A 15,750-nucleotide genomic window follows, 5' to 3' on the forward strand; every position below is an offset into this window, starting at 1 on the left:
ACAAATGGTGGATTATAAGTGGTATAGAGACTGTTTGGTTTTTCATTATAATTTTTCTCTTTTCTCCCCTCTGCTCCTTTAGAATAATAGAATTGTAGGGCTAGATGGGTCCTCAGGAAATCATCTAGTCCATTCCCCATATTTAGGCAGGATGAAATATACCTAGACGATTGCTGACAGTTGTTTGTCTATCCTGTTCCTAAAAACCTCCAGTAGCGGGGATTCCACCTTTTCTTTGTTTGTGAGAAAGTCACATGGGACTATATCAAAAGCCTTACTACAATCAATGTATATCACTGGACAGTAATCCTGTCAAAGAAAGAAAATTAGCTTGGTTTGGCATGATTTGTTCTTGAGAAATCCTTGTTGGCTATTACCTATCACCCTGTTATCCTCTAAGTCAGTGGTGGGCAACTGGCAGCCCACGGGCAAGCTGACTGCAGGCGACAAGACATTTTGCAGATATTGACCCTCCGGGAATGGCTAGCTGCTGGGGCCATGCGTGCTGACGGTCAACGTCCGCAAAATGTCTCGTGGCCCGCAGTCAGCTTACACTGACGGGCCCCATGCGGCCCACAGGCCACAGGTTGCTCACAACTGCTCTAAGTGCTTACAGATTGATTGTTTGATAATATGTTCAGTTATCTTTCCAGGTATTGAATTTACGCTGACTGATTATAATTCCCTGGGTTCTCTTTGGTCCCTTTTAAAATACCCTTTAGGTATTATGTTTTCCCTTCTTCAGTCTTCTGGGATCTCACCCATCCTCTGTGAATTCTTGGAGATAATCACTAATGGTTCTGAGACTGCTTCACCCTCAAGTACCCTAGGGTGAATTTCATTCAGGTCCAGCTGACTTGAATACATCTAATTTATCTAAATATTCTTTAACCATGTTTTCCTGATTTTGGCTAGTGTTCCTTCCCCCTTATTCACAGTCTCCTTATTTGTTTGTCATTTTGCTCACTCTCTTTACTTCTTTTTGAATGTGTTTTTGTCATTGCTTGTTCATTGCTCTTTTTGAGTCTTTTATAAGCAGAATGCAAAACCAGTAACATCTGGGTTGAAGTCAAACTTCTGAACCTATGATGTTTAAATGGGTTAGAAATTAGGCTCAACAAGTTTCCCCATTCCTACTATAAATGACCACACAAACATAAAGTATATTACCAATTTAATCAATTTTAAATTAGTGCTTTCTGAACCTCTCCATGTTTAATTTGAATGTGAATCCAAAAGCTTGGATACTTATCCTAAGACTTACCAAGACCTTTTTGGGCTGGCAATCTCATTAGATCAAGCTTCATCACAAGATGTCCATTATTTTTTTGCTTTGACTATATGGGACTAATAATTTGCACTTTTGTAGTGCCTTGCGTCCAAGTATCTCGAAGTGCAAAGCAGTCATAATTATCTGAAATTCACGTAGTCAAAACCCCTTGTACTTAAAAACTGAGTCTTATTTCCCTCGAATTCCAGGTAACTGTGGCTGAATCTGACACCTTGCTCCCTGGTGGGCTGCTTCCTCCTGCTTGGGTTTGTTCTCCTGGTCACAGACAGCTGGCCAACTTCTCCAGGGTTGGCCAGCTCCACAGGTTTTCAGTACACAAGTCTCTATGTATTGTAATCTCTTCATCACTGTAAAGTGTATAAACCCCATGAATAAGCCAGCTCTTCAGAGTTTAGGGTGACCAACAGAGCTGAGCGAATAATTGATTTTTCAGTTTGGTCACTGAACTGAAAAATCCCCCTCCCCCTCAATTTTTTTGATTGAGTCAACCTGAAATGGAATTTTTTCTCCCCACCGAAACAAAATATTGGAAAAAAAATTGTAGGGAGCAATATATTTTTTCCTTTTTTCCTTTTTCTGTAGTCTTTTTTTGTTTTTTGGCTGTGCTTAATCAGCATTTTGCTTTTTTAAAAATAAATAAAAGTCAATATGTGTCATTTCAAAGGCGTTGAAATGAAATGTTCTGCTGCTAAAAATCATTTTTTTCATCTGAAACTGCTTACAGATTTCAACTGGGATTCACTAATAATTTGATTAATCTTAAACTGCATTTTTCAATTAATAAACTATATGGCTGAAAAATTTTGTCCAGCTCTAGTGACTGACAGCAGTACCACTGCAGGGACTTCTCTCAGTCTCATTGTCCCAGACAAGGGAGCTGCATTTGAGGGGACCTCTCTGCATCTCAAGAGAGTGGGGGAGCTCTGTCATTATGAAATGTCAGCAGTTAAAGAATTATACATTGAAGTGCTGTGGAGCTGGCCATCCTTGAGTAAGTTGTCATGGCTTTCTCTAATACGGGAGCTGGTTCAGGAGGCTTTGAAGTCTGTGTTCAGAGTCAGGAGGCGCTGGAGACCCTGAACATAGGCTTCTAGCCTGCAGACTTCAAACCTAAGACAGCTCCCATAATTAGTCAAGATCCCAATTACTCAAAGGTTTTGGAGTCTGCTGAGACCTTTGAAAAATCACGGTTGTACTATATTACTTAAATCTAACAACAGCCCTGTAAAATAGGTAAGGGCAATACAAGGATCAATCCACCCATTTCTAGGTGTTTAATGATGCAGGAAGATTAAAACAAAAAAAGAGAACTTCAACCAGTGTAAAGAGTAAGAGGAATTTAGATAAACATCATGTAAATTACCTTGTTGGAACTGAGCCAGAAAACCAGGCTTACTACTATTCTAATTTTATGAAAAGTGCCATGAGAACTTCAGTTGTAACAAATGGTCCAGATCTTGGTTTTATATCCCATCTTAAAGCGTTAAATACTATTAGAATAGGCTTTTGCAAGACATTTCAGTATCTCCACAGTACTGTATTGCCACAGATGTGCAAGAATTAAAATTTTCCGTACACAAGGGGAAAAAAATGTTGGTTCAGTTTTGAGCAACAGTTCTCATTACTTTTTCATCCAAATCAGTTTTCATATCCTTATTTAGAAGGACTAACATTGCTACTCTTAAAGAATAATTGTAGAGACAGACTGAAGCGGTTAAGATGCCCAGAAGCTCAGTAGGAATGCCTACTTTCAAACCAGATGTAATGTTGTTAAAACTCTTAAAGGTTTGTCTCACTTTAAGATGAAGGTTACTTGTGGAACTAAAACACATAGGGAAAGGGAAGAGGTGATAAATTAAGAGTACTTTAATTGCCAGAAGGCTCGAAATACTTAAGCTGCAAGAGGGACCCTCTGTAAATACTGAGAACATTAATTCAAATATTTGAACTGGTATCAAAGAGCCTTATTATGAAGGGTCAGTGCTAAAAATATGGAACATACGGAAGCTGTTGCCTGTGAAGACATTCGCTACAGAGATGTAGCAGCCAGCCCAGAGCTGTAAATGATTACAGCCTTTCTGCCTGAACCATATGCTTTTGGACAAGTAATCTTAAAGAAGAAGAGGAGAAAACCCACAAATTATTTGTTGAGCTAGATCTTTTGATATTTGATTAATTGCTGAAAACTTTTTGTGAAACTTTTCTATTTTCCACACACAAGCACAGAAGCAACATGTTTCACATTGATCAACAATTTAAAAAAATGTGTTCTAACGTGGGGCTACTTGGATCTAAATGTGAATTCTAAAACAAAGACACATTTCAGGAATGGGCTAATGTATATAACAAAAGAAAAATCCACACATTTTGGAAATGAATAGTCCAAATGTATAATCTCAAAACATCCATTCTTAGGCATTTTGAAGGCCAGTTCTAGTGCAAGTGTGCTTGAGAAGTTAAGGAGTGAGGGGAACAGTTTAACTGTAAAATGATCACAGTGAAATAAACAAAATAACAATGGCAGGATGACACACAAAGGCCATGTCTACGCTACCAGGGTAAGTTGACCTAAGTTATGCTACTCCAGCTATGACCATGTCTTACCAGGGATCGACACTGCTGCGATTGCTGCAGCAGGAGTCAATTTAGCAGATCTAGTGAAGACCTACTTAACTGACTGCAGAGCATTCTCTGGCCGACTCCGATACTCCACTGGAATGAGAAGAGTAAGATAAGTCAAAGGGAGAGCATCTCCCATTGATGCAGCATGGTGTAGACACCACAGTAAGTTGATCTACGATACGTTATTCATGTAGCTGGAGTAGCATAACTTAGGTCTACTTACTGTGGTAGTATAGACAAGGCCTAGGTGAATAATGTAGCTGGAGTTGATGTAGCTTAGGTCGACTTACTGTGGTGTCTACACTGCACTGTGTCGACGGTAGATGCTCTCCTGTCGACTTACCTTGCTCTTCTCGTTCCGGTGGAGTACTGGAGTCGATCAGAGAGTGCTCTGTGGTCAATTTAGCAGGTCTTCACTAGACTCGCTAAATCAACCCCTGCTGCATCGATCGCAGCAGTGTCGATTCCCGGAAAGTGTAGACATGGCAAAAGACAGGATGAATTGCAGATAAAAGGATAACGGCAAGAACTTGTGTTTATCACTCACATGAACAGTCATTCACTCAGAGCTGGTCTGTGACCACACCTGATTCACACACACAACTAAACAGTCATCAAATGATAATGACATTTGGTCACTGCCAATCTAGATTAACAGAGATTAAAAGTTAGAAGCCAGATCTAGAGGTAGCATCACCATCCAAGAATCAGTTTTGTTAGGGTGGTAGATATGAGGAATCTTTGAAAATATTTACCATGTTTAGATGGTGCTAGCTTGCAATGGCCAAGTGGAACCAGGATCAGCAAACTAGAATTTTCTCTCTCTCTCTCTCTCTATAAGCAAGACGGAGAGAATTTATATTATCCTTTTCTTTTTAGGAATTCTCCCTTTCCCTTTATAATGATACAGGAGTTGTTTTGATTTTGTCTTGTGGAACACATATCAGCCCATTAACTAACATTGATCTATTCATCTTTCTATCCAAACAAATGCTGAGGTTAATACAGATATTGTAGGTCTTGATAACCCATATGGTCTTCTTCTGTCCTGTTAATGTTCCTATAAAATTGCTAAACTCTTGTTGCCACATTTTTAAAAGTCCCTTTTCAGTCTAATTCCACTTTGTCGGTGCCTTATTATTAAGTTTCCAAGATGTTAGGTGGGTGTTACTTTTACAAGATATGTGTTTCCTTTTTATGAGATTACACCATCTTTTTTCTTCATTAATACTTCACTAAATAATAATGAAGAAAAATGACACCCCAAAGGAAAATATGTTTGCTTTTTACTACCGTTTTAATACAAAACACCGAAATGGAAAAAAGTCCACTTAGACATAGCATTTCCCCTATCTACCAGAATTCTCAAATACAATTAGCATTGTGGTCCTGTGACACAACTCAGTGTAGCGTGGTCCCAAGGAACTGACTCTTTTTACAGTGCTATGTGTATGTGTCTGTCTGTCTGTCTACTGTTTCCCCCACCTTGACCAGGGTTGCATGCAATCTTTGTAATGTACTAGAATGTATAATATCAGTGCCTAGAGACACTGTTAATAGAAAGAGTGATGGATTGGGATTTAGGTTTCCAGTTCTTTTCCCATCTCTTCCCCAGCTTGCTGATGACATTGGGTAAGTAATATATCTTCTCTTTTTCCTCATGGCTGTTTTATTTTTAAAAAGTTAACTAAAAGGAAGGGTGTTTAGCAAGTTGCCTTATGTCCTTATTGTTGTATCCTTGGGACCTATGAATTTGCTTGACTGCACAAATGGTCTTTACATTTACCTGCTAAATGTGTTTCTTATTCACTGTATTTTTGTGTTCATTTAGATCCTGAATCTGCTTGAAGTTAGTAAAGATTCCAGATATAAAACTAACAGACTCCGAGTGCAGAACAGGAAAGAGCTTATTGAAATATTATCAGCCCGGTAAGTTTATTAAACTGGAAAATATTACCGTAGTGCATTAATCAACATGGTAACGTACAAAAACGTTGTCTCATCATTTGCAAGTTTGCCACTACTTTTAATCTTTTGGAGTATTTTCTGTTCGTAATTTATTTAGAAACTTTCTCCTTTTAAAAATGTTGTGTTTCGTGTATTGGACTAGTAAGTGAGCAAGCAGCAAAGTAATAGCTTTACATTAAAGTTACAGTGTGGGTTCATTGACCTGGATTTCATTTAAGAAGGCAGTGCTTTCCACTTGCACTTCTGGTCGGTTGTAGATAAGGGGCACTCTTGGACAGAAGGCTCTTGGTGTTGAATTTGCTGCCTTCAGGAACGGAGTTTGAAGTTTGTTCTGAGGGCTCTCAGTTCAAGGGATCGTCAGTTTCGGAGATCTTCATCTACTGTTTCTGCATTAAGTTAACCTGTGCCTCTCTTGACATCTCGTTGGCTTATTCCTTATGCTTTTAAACACCATACTCATTGACCTAATTGATCTATGTGGGACACACAACTAAGGGTCACCCTCCTAAGAACAATTCCCTTAGAGTTCCTGGAAGACCTGCAGCCTTTTAGTTCAGATTTTCTAAAAGACCTGAAGGTCATCACAGTATGTTTAAGATCTCATGCCTGTGGAGTCCTCCTGTACTTAGATGGAGAGGATGGTGATTATGAAAAATAGGAGGAAGAAGACTGCCAGGACCAGCTATTTGCTTTGTGTTCTGTTCTGGATAAGAACGTAGGCTACCCATCTGTATAACCCAACACACAAAAAACTTCAACAACTCTCAGGACTTGTTGGAGTGAATAGCAGAGACATTAAGTCTTGAGTTTTCGATGGTCCAAGGAAAGGTATCACCAATATTTTGATATTTTAAGGCTGGTTATGTGTCAGTGCCTATAATTCTCAATTATTCACAGAGCAGATATTTTGTGCACTAAAGAACCTCCTTTCCACTTCACTTGGTTACTATATGTGTTGGTACCAACTATCTTTTTTTTCAGTTGTAATGAAGTGGAATTACCTTGCCCTCATGGGATCCTAAAGAATATTTAATTCTTCCTCGAGTGATTGCTGATGTGTATTTCATAGTAGATGTGTGTGCTCGCCACGTGCACTGGTACCGGAAGTTTTCCCCCTAGCAGTACCCGTAGGGGAGCGCCCCAGCGACCCGTGGAATGGTGCCTCCATGGCGTGATATAAGGGGTGCTGCGCACTCCCCCCTCCCTCAGTTCCTTCTTGCCACCAGTGAAGGTGCTTCAGAACTTTTCTGCTCCATCTTTGCTGTAGCTCGTCCCCAAAACTGCTTGTTCATTCAGTGTATGATACCTGTAGTTAGTTAGTTGTTCAGTTAGATTAATTTAGCTAGCGCGCCCGGCCTGGCACATGCCCCATGCCCTGGTTTTTAAGTCATGCAACACTTGTAGGCGATCTGTGCTACTGAGTGATCCGCATACAGACTGTCTACACTGTTTTGGGGAAACCCATCTCAGCGGTCGCTGCAAGATTTGCAGGTTGTTTAAGCCTCTAACAAAGAGAGAAAGAGACATTAGGCTCTGAGCTATTCTGGTGGAGTCGGCGCTGACCCCGGGTCTTGTGTGCCGCTCTGAGTTGGCACCGGACACCATGGTGTCGGTGCGCAGTGACCCTTCAGTGCCGCGGCATCGGAGTAAACCCAAGACAGAGGCTAAACCCACGTCGGGCAGCCCTCGATCCCCATCGGTCTCTAGGCCTCCGACTCAAGTCAAGCGGAGTAGCCCGGCCCATTCGGAGCAGGCCTCCCCGGATGTTCAGATGCCCTCCACACCAGAGACCCTGCAGGCGGCCTGGGATATTATATCCATGCTGGTACCAGGAGCACCGCTGATGATGGCCCCGTGCTCCAAAGGCAAGCCACCCCTGGGATTTCCACAGTCACCCCCGGCTCGGTACCGGTCTCGGTCAAGGCAATGTTCCCAACACTGTTCACCGCCCAGCAGCCATTCAGGGGAAAGTCCGTGTGGATCGTCCTCAATGCCCACCAGGCTGTCTGGTTGGGTTCCGTCTGACCGAGACTCTCAACGCTGCTCCACCTCGAGGCGCGAACACCGATGGGACCGAGGCAGACAATGCCAAAGGTCCTTGTCTCGGAGGGGCTATCACAGCCGATCACAGCATGATGTTGATGTCATTCCTGTTTGGCATCCCACTCCAGGACCCCGCCATGGCACCGCCTCCACAGTCCCAGGCATCGATCGCAGTCGTCTCGCCGTCGCAGGTCCGCCCGCAAGAGCCGATCGCGGAGCAGCTATTAGCAACAGTACCGGTCCTCCATGTCGGAATCGCGGTTCCGTGGTTAGCATCGCTCCTGGTGCTGCCAATCCTCCTGGTCCAGGGACAGCAGCGGGTCATATGTCAGCCTGGCCTCCCTTTGTAGTCATCCATCAATGGGTCAGGCCAGCTAGGCTGAACAGCCGACTCTGCTGGTGCCATAGCAGGTGCAGTGGCACTGGGCCCCATGGCCGGCCCAATGGTACCAGTGGGCACCGTAACCCCCAATGCAGCCCCCAGTGGGGGCTCGCTTGGTGGCCGGAGCCTCAGAAGGACCATCGGCCTCCCTCTCCAGACCTCTGAGGAAGGAGTCAGTGGGACATACATCCTTGGCACCGTGCCCAGAGACGAACCAGACAGTGGACTCTCTGGTGCCAGTGGACGCACAAAGTACCATGCTGGCCTCCTCACCCTCCCTGGATGAGATGTTACAGCCCCTCCTCCCTTCATCCCACAGGAGGACTTTAGGGCCCACCAAGAACTCTTAAAAAGAGTGGCATCAAGCCTCCACCTCCAAGCAGAGGAGATGGAGGAGCCCTCGGATCCCTGTTTAATGTATTGTCCTCCTCGGCACCAGGCAGGGTGGTCTTGCCTCTCCATGAAGGAGAGGCGAAAATTTCAAATGCTCTGGGGCAAACCCCAGCCTCATTGGCCCCCATCTTTAAGAGAGCAGAACACAAGTGCTTTGAATACTTATACACCCACCCTGCTCCTAATTCTCTGGTGGTCGAGTCAGTCAACCACAGGGAACAGCAGGGCCATCCAGCTTCTACCCCAAAAAAGAAAGATTCAAGGAGGCTGGACTCAGTTCAAAGAATAATTTATTCGTCCTTGAGCTTTCAGTTATGGGTGGCGAACCAACAAGCTCTCCTGGGCCGGGTATGAGTTCAATCTGTGGGGCTCCCTTCCCAAGTTCGAGGACTCCCTCCAGGAGCAAGACAGGAAGGAGGAGGGCACTGTGGCTGCCGGGGCAACCATGCAGGCAGCTTCGGATGCAGCGGACATGGCCACGTGGTCCACAGCCTCCACGGTGTCCATGAGAAGGGCGTCATGGCTCCTGCTCTCTGGGCTGTCCAGTGAGGCGCAGACCTCCCTGCAGGACCTCCCGTTTGACGGCAAAGTTCTATTTGTGGAGCAAACCAATACAAAGCTGCATTGCCTGAAAGACTCCTGCACGACTCTCCAGACTCTGGGTCTCTATGTTCCATATTCGGCTAAACCTAAGTTCAAACCACAGCAGACTCCCACTCAGGCCACCCATTCAAAATATGAGACTGCTTATAAGAATTTGTGGGATTATAAGACACACCCACAGAGGCAGTCTCTGCCTGACCCCCAGCCTGGGTCCTCCAAGAGCAAGCAGGCGGACAAAAGGTGGTTTTGATGGGACGCCTGGGGGCGTCCTGCCAGTTCTCATCAGGGATCCACCCTCAATAAAGTTTCCCCTCTCCAATCAGTTGTGTGCTTTCCTCCCGGAGTGGTCGTGGCTGACCTCAGACTGATGGGTCCTCAGCACCATCTCCCAGGGCTACACCCTCGAGTTCACTTCCTCCCCGCCCAACCACCTCCAACCCCGTCCCTTTTGGGTTGCACTGGAGGGTCCACCACCTGGTCGGTCTCCGGGCATGGTGCCGAGGATGTATGTCCCACCGACTCCTTCCTCGGAGGTCTGGAGAGGGAGGCCGATGGTCCTTCTAAGGCTCCTGCTCAAGCAGGAGGTGGAGCGGCTCCTGGGCCTAGGAGCAGTGGAAATGGTACTAGGGGAGTTCAAAGGCAGGGGGTACTACTACGACTATTTCATTATCCCGAAAACCAAAGGGGGGCTCAGGGCCATCTTGGACCTATGAGACCTGAACTAGTACATGATGAAGCTCAAGTTCTGCATGGTCTCCCTGGCCGATCTCCACTCAGTGACTCTCCAACTGGATCACCTCATGCATCCGTCCCTTTTATGGCCTGGTGGGAATCCCCCCCCCACCAATTGTGAAGGCGCACTCAACTCGAGCGCAGGCCTCGTTGACTACATTTTTGGCCCATGACCCCATTCAGGACATTTGTAGGGCTGCTATGTGGTCTTCAGTTCACACTTTCACCTTGCATTATGCAATAGTCTCCCAAACCAGGGAGGACGCTGGGTTCGGCAGGACTGTGCTCTATCCTGAGAATTTAGGAACTCCTACCCACCTCCAACAGATATAGCTTGGAATCACCTACTGTGGAATACACAAGAGCAATCACTCAAAGAAGAAAAGACAGTTACCTTTTCTGTAACTGGTGTTCTTCGAGATGTGTTGCTCATGTCTATTCCACATCCCACCCTTCTTCACCTTTGTCAGAGTTGTCTGGCAAGAAGGAATTGAGGGTGGGAGGAGCACTGTATGGTTCTTGGGAGGTTACGGGCCTACCCAGGGTGCTCTGCAAGAACGAGGCCCACACACACTGTGAGTTATTTGGCTTTAATGAAGGTAAGTAAAGTGACACACGCGCAACAGGGGTTCTGTTGCTGTCACGGAGGTGGGGAACCCAGCGCACCGAAGCTTGGCCTGGTATGGAGTCCAAAGTCGGGACCAAAGCCCTGCAGCTATATATACCAAATGCAAAAACAGCTTATACATAAACAAATAGGGGCTTTCCACAGGCGGTGTCCGCCCCTTGGCCTATGGCCAGGGGCTTTCCACAGGCTGCGTCCGCCCCTTGGCTTAAGGCCATACAAAGCGGTTCTTACCAGCTAGAAGTGGATTATACTGGCGTGCCATGTCCTACAGTGACCGGCCGCCAAGAAAGCGGAAGTACCCTAACTAGGCCATAACATAGTCTTCCGCAGTCCCCTACAAGCACGCAGAACCCATTATACCACACCATGGAGGCGCCACGCCAGGGGTCGCTGGGGTGCTCCCCTATGGGTACTGCTAGGGGAAAAACTTCCGGCACCGGTGCATGTGGTGAGCACACACACCTACTGTGGAATAGACATGAGCAAAACATCTCGAAGAACACCAGTTATGGAAAAGGTAACTGTCTTATCTGCATTCTATAAAAACTTTCTGACCCTTCCTTCCCCATCTCTTTTCAGGTATCCCACTGCTACCAAAAGACTGAGAGACATAGTAACTTCCCTTCTTCAACTGTTCCTCTGCAATATCATAGGAAGGTGTGCTATTCCCATTATTCATTTATTCCAGCTTCCCCCCGCCCCCCAAAACCAAATGAGGGTTGCATCCCCCACTAGCTTTAAGAAAGGTAAGGATGTGTACCTGAAGGTTCAAATTCTTCATTCCCCTCTGTAAAGCCACAAGGCTGGTTTGGGGCTCTCAGTTTAAACAGTATCTTTTTTAATATATCTATCAAGTTGATATGGCACAAATTCCAGAGGTTCTGTATGGGTGAGGATCACTGCCAGTACAGAGTTCTCTCCTTTGGACTCTAATTTTTTTCTAATTGCTTAGCTATACTTTCAGCTCACTTAAGAGGTTTGTATATTCACACTTATCCCTACCTCAATGATTGGTTCAAGTTCTTTCATGACTCTAACTGTCCAGACTCAGGCTGAGATACTTATGCAGCAGGATATGAATAACACATCAGTCACAGCAATCTCTGATGATCACAACCTGAAACAGTCAAGAATTTCTCATGTGGTACCCAAGTGTGTCTCCAATTCTCCTACCCATTGTCTGTCATTGTAATGGTTATAAAGGATGGGGCTCACACTCATGATGTAAATCTGAAGGGATTAAGTATCATCATAATAAATATATTAATTAATAATAATTAATATAGTATAAATATAAAGATAGGCGAGAGCAATTCAGCTATCTTGTAACACTTCCTTTGTTTAAATGAGGAACAGGCTGATGCACATCTTCCTGGACAGCCACACTGGTCGGGGGATGTCAGGTTCTGCAAATGGTGGGTGCGTCATCCTGTCCCAACTCTGCCATTTTCCAGGAAGATAAACAACATCTTGACATCTTATCTGAGCCAGAAATTCACTGCTCAGTATAAATAGTTTCCACGTGGTTCACTGATTCTCAATCTCAGAGTTGCTAGGTCTGCCACATCTCCTGTCACAAGGCCAAAGTCGTGATATTCTGATATTAGGGTGATGTGGGCTCTATAGGCTCTTTATCCAGATTCTGTATTTCTACTGAGTGGACTGGGTCATGGCCTGTTGTCAAGTTCCCATTTGGGCTCTTCCCAGGAAGTTTAGCACATCTCACTTGGAGCCATCAGAGCAAGAGACTTATGACTCCAAGTGGAAGAAATTTTTCCTTGTGCTGTAATGAGCACTGTCATCTCTTCACTTCCACGGCCTTTCTAAGTTTGAACTGTTTGTTACCACTAAAGCACCCTGAATTATTCTGGAGAACTGCCAAAGTCCATCTGGCAGCCATATCATCTGAAAACACAAGGATTTTGTAAGTTCGCCTGGCAGCCATATCAGCTCCAGTGCAAAGATTTTCAGTCTATGCACATTCTTTCATGAGACAGTAGTAAAGAATCACAGAAAGAGTCACGAACACTGAACAAGATTCACTATTAGAATAAGGAAGACAATATTATCCCTAAAAATAATTTTCCTGCCTGTCTGTTGGTCGTCTTCACTTCAAGATTCTGCCTAAAACTTTCTTTAGCCCCTCTTCTGCCTGGCTTCCTGGTAAAGATTTAAAGAAACAGCAAAGATGTCACCACACTGTCTATCATTAATACATTTTTGAAATGGACTAGGTCATTTTTTCTCACTTATTTGTGAGCCACTGCTGTTTTGGGACTTAATTTTAGTGCATCCAAAGCAGTTGGAATCACGGTTTCACAAGGATATCTAAGTAGTAACCTAAAGTTCAGTTCATATCTTTAATCTCAGCATCAGTAGCTTGTCCTGGTCACTAGCTCTGGTGCTCAGTTTGGGAGTGCTGTTCTGCCATCTTTGTGTAATTGCTAATCCTCATACCAGCAAATCCTCAACCCAACAAATGGGTTGTTGCTAGTAACTGCTCTTGAATGTAGACGCTATAGGCACAATACTTGAAGAAGAAAGAAGGCTAGCATTCAAGGTATGCTTATTCTTTGAGTAGATTCCTAGCATAAATTCATACTACCCACCTGCCTTCCTGACATCTCCTCTTTTTCCACTGAATTCTGATTAAGCGGAAAGGGGCTGAGGTGGAGTTGGGACTGTGTGCAGCCCCCTAGGCATTGTTGCTTTCTAAAATCTACAGTGTTTGACTTGGCACTGAGGGCACATGCGCCTTCCTAAGAAGGGTGGATCTGTGTTGACAGTCTACTGGAAGACAAACAGTTGCTGGTGATTAATCTTTCTCTTTTGTTAATAGGTGTTTAATTCCTTTAGAGGACTTTGTTGAATGCCAAAAGATCCTTATGTTGTTCAATTTAATTTCTCAAGTTGTTTCATCAGCTTTTTTTTTTTTTTTTTTTGGTTACCTCTTTTTGTGACAATCTCTCATATTTGGTAAATATAGAGAGTAACTCCAATGCCGGTATTTTCCCATCACCCTCAATGGTAAAGATGGTTGCAAAGAAAACAATGATATTGTGTGCAATCCCTGTAGCCTCTTTAATTTCCCACGTTACATCTGGGAGAAGTAGTGGACCTATTGGTTGTCCTGCAAGTTTCCTACTTGTGATCTGCTTACAGAAAGTCTTTTCTTAATTATTTTTATATCCTTAGCTATTGGTTCATCAGATGATCTCATTGCTGTCTCAGTTACTGTTTTACATCTTGCTCACCAAAGTTTATGTTCTTTTCTATTAGGCATCGCTTAGGCTATGGCTGCATTATGAGCTAGGGGTGTTAGATTTGTGCTTGGCACCGCTAAGCTGTGCCTCTGTTGCCTGTGCTATCATCGCTATGATGCCACACTTCTACCCCAATATAACGCGACCCGATATAACACACATTGGGATATAACGCGGTAAAGCAGTGCTCCGGGGAGGCGGGGCTGCACACTCTGGTGGATCAAAGCAAGTTCGATATAACACAGTTTCACCTATAACATGGTAAGATTTTTTGGCTCCCGAGGACAGCGTTATATAGAGGTAGAGGTGTATTCATACTCACGCTAGCTCTCACTGAGCTACCGTGAGTATGTGTACATAGGCTGGGGAACCACACCTCTAACTCATAGTTTAGGTGTAGTCTTAAGCTGAATTTCTATGTAATTTATGTGCAAGTACAGCTATTGCTGTACACACACTTTGAGTTTAGATGCCTCCAATAATACTTTGTTATGTGATGTTCTTGTGAATTCATTGGCATTCAGTGTTGAAACACTGATTGTAACAAATGTCATAGGAATGTGTTTCTAGACACATTCCATGGAAACTTTGCATTTATTTGCTATTGGATAGTTATTTGTAGAGTGGCCAGGTTTGATTTGGTAAGCTTTTGAAATGTAGGTACTTGGAGAGTTAAATAAACAGGTCTTGTTCATGAGTACTGAAAAATTTCAACCCAGAGAGGCCTTCCAGTTGTGTTAAAAAAACAAAACAAAACAAAAAAACCCAAAGAGAATCTTTATGAAAAGAAAATCAGTTCATCATGGAGACTTAAAATATTACAGACTTAGAATGAGAACGGTTAGGTCTGGAATGTACCCTAGTAGCACATGTATTGTAACACTATATTTTTAAGCTTCTAGTCACCTCAGTCTTAATCCTGGACACCGCAGCTGTGGAATGTTGCATATAAAAGTGCAAGAGGAAAAGAAATGAGCAGGAAGGAAGTACAGAGGAACATGATCCTCCATTAATGAGAGGTTTGCTAAATGATTCCCACTTAAAGTCACAAGAGGGGAGCCCCTAGGAGAGAAGTGCATATTGAAGTGTCTCATTTGCATTTTAAAGAGCACATTTAAGATCACATCTGATAAGCCATAACCGTTTTCCGCAACATTCCATCCCCCCTCTTCTTTTTTTTACCATAGGATCTTGAGGGTGAGGTAGCTGGTGGTAGTTGCTTGCAGAATCAGGCTGCTAGTACTTGTCACCATGCATTGTCTTGCACTTGTCATGAAGCACAGCAAACTTGCACCCCTTGCTTAGAGTGCTGAAATTATCACAAGGGAATTTTTTAAGCAGAAAGTGGATTTTTTAAAAAATATTTTCATGTTTCAAAGATTAAGAAACAAAATAAACCATTGCTTCAAAATTTTGAGGAAGCGTGAGATTTCAGGGGTGTGAAATTGTGCCGAATGAAATGGTGAAAAGTTTCAAATACAATTTCCTGGGAAGTGTCTTAACATTTTGCAGAACTCTCTTTTTTGAATGTCTGTGTTTAAGTCTCAGGACTCCATTCAAATAAAACAATAAAAATATAGCAGTTCAAATTGTTGACCTAGGTAACTCAGGAGATCGACACTTCTGGTGTTCATTAGGATACTTGCAGTCATTTGCAAGTGAAAGGGGTTGAATGCTCTCAAACGTTTGGTGTCTGTCTTCTCTCTTTCTCTCCATTTAAAAAGCTCCTAATCACTCTGGTACCTAGGTGTGAAAATACAAATGCAATAGAATGTTTCCATAAAGCTGCTCCCTCATCCTATGTGACATAGATTCACACATTATA

General features: G+C 43.7%; 1 protein-coding gene across 3 annotated transcripts in view; it reads left to right on the forward strand.

Moving 5' to 3' along the window:
* Nucleotides 1-15,750, forward strand: part of SUGCT (succinyl-CoA:glutarate-CoA transferase) — a 489,378-nt gene that overhangs the window by 204,099 nt on the left and 269,529 nt on the right. For 2 of the 3 annotated variants that reach the window (XM_032793445.2, XM_032793447.2), the window contains 2 exons: nucleotides 5,745-5,842; nucleotides 11,242-11,319. In XM_032793445.2, the coding sequence (XP_032649336.1) occupies nucleotides 5,745-5,842; nucleotides 11,242-11,319 (176 nt within the window). The remainder of the gene's footprint in view (nucleotides 1-5,744; nucleotides 5,843-11,241; nucleotides 11,320-15,750) is intronic. The other variant, XM_032793446.2, reaches the window with a different exon arrangement.

This window comes from Chelonoidis abingdonii, chromosome 2 (assembly GCF_003597395.2).
Source record: "Chelonoidis abingdonii isolate Lonesome George chromosome 2, CheloAbing_2.0, whole genome shotgun sequence".
Lineage (NCBI taxonomy): Eukaryota > Metazoa > Chordata > Testudines > Testudinidae > Chelonoidis > Chelonoidis abingdonii.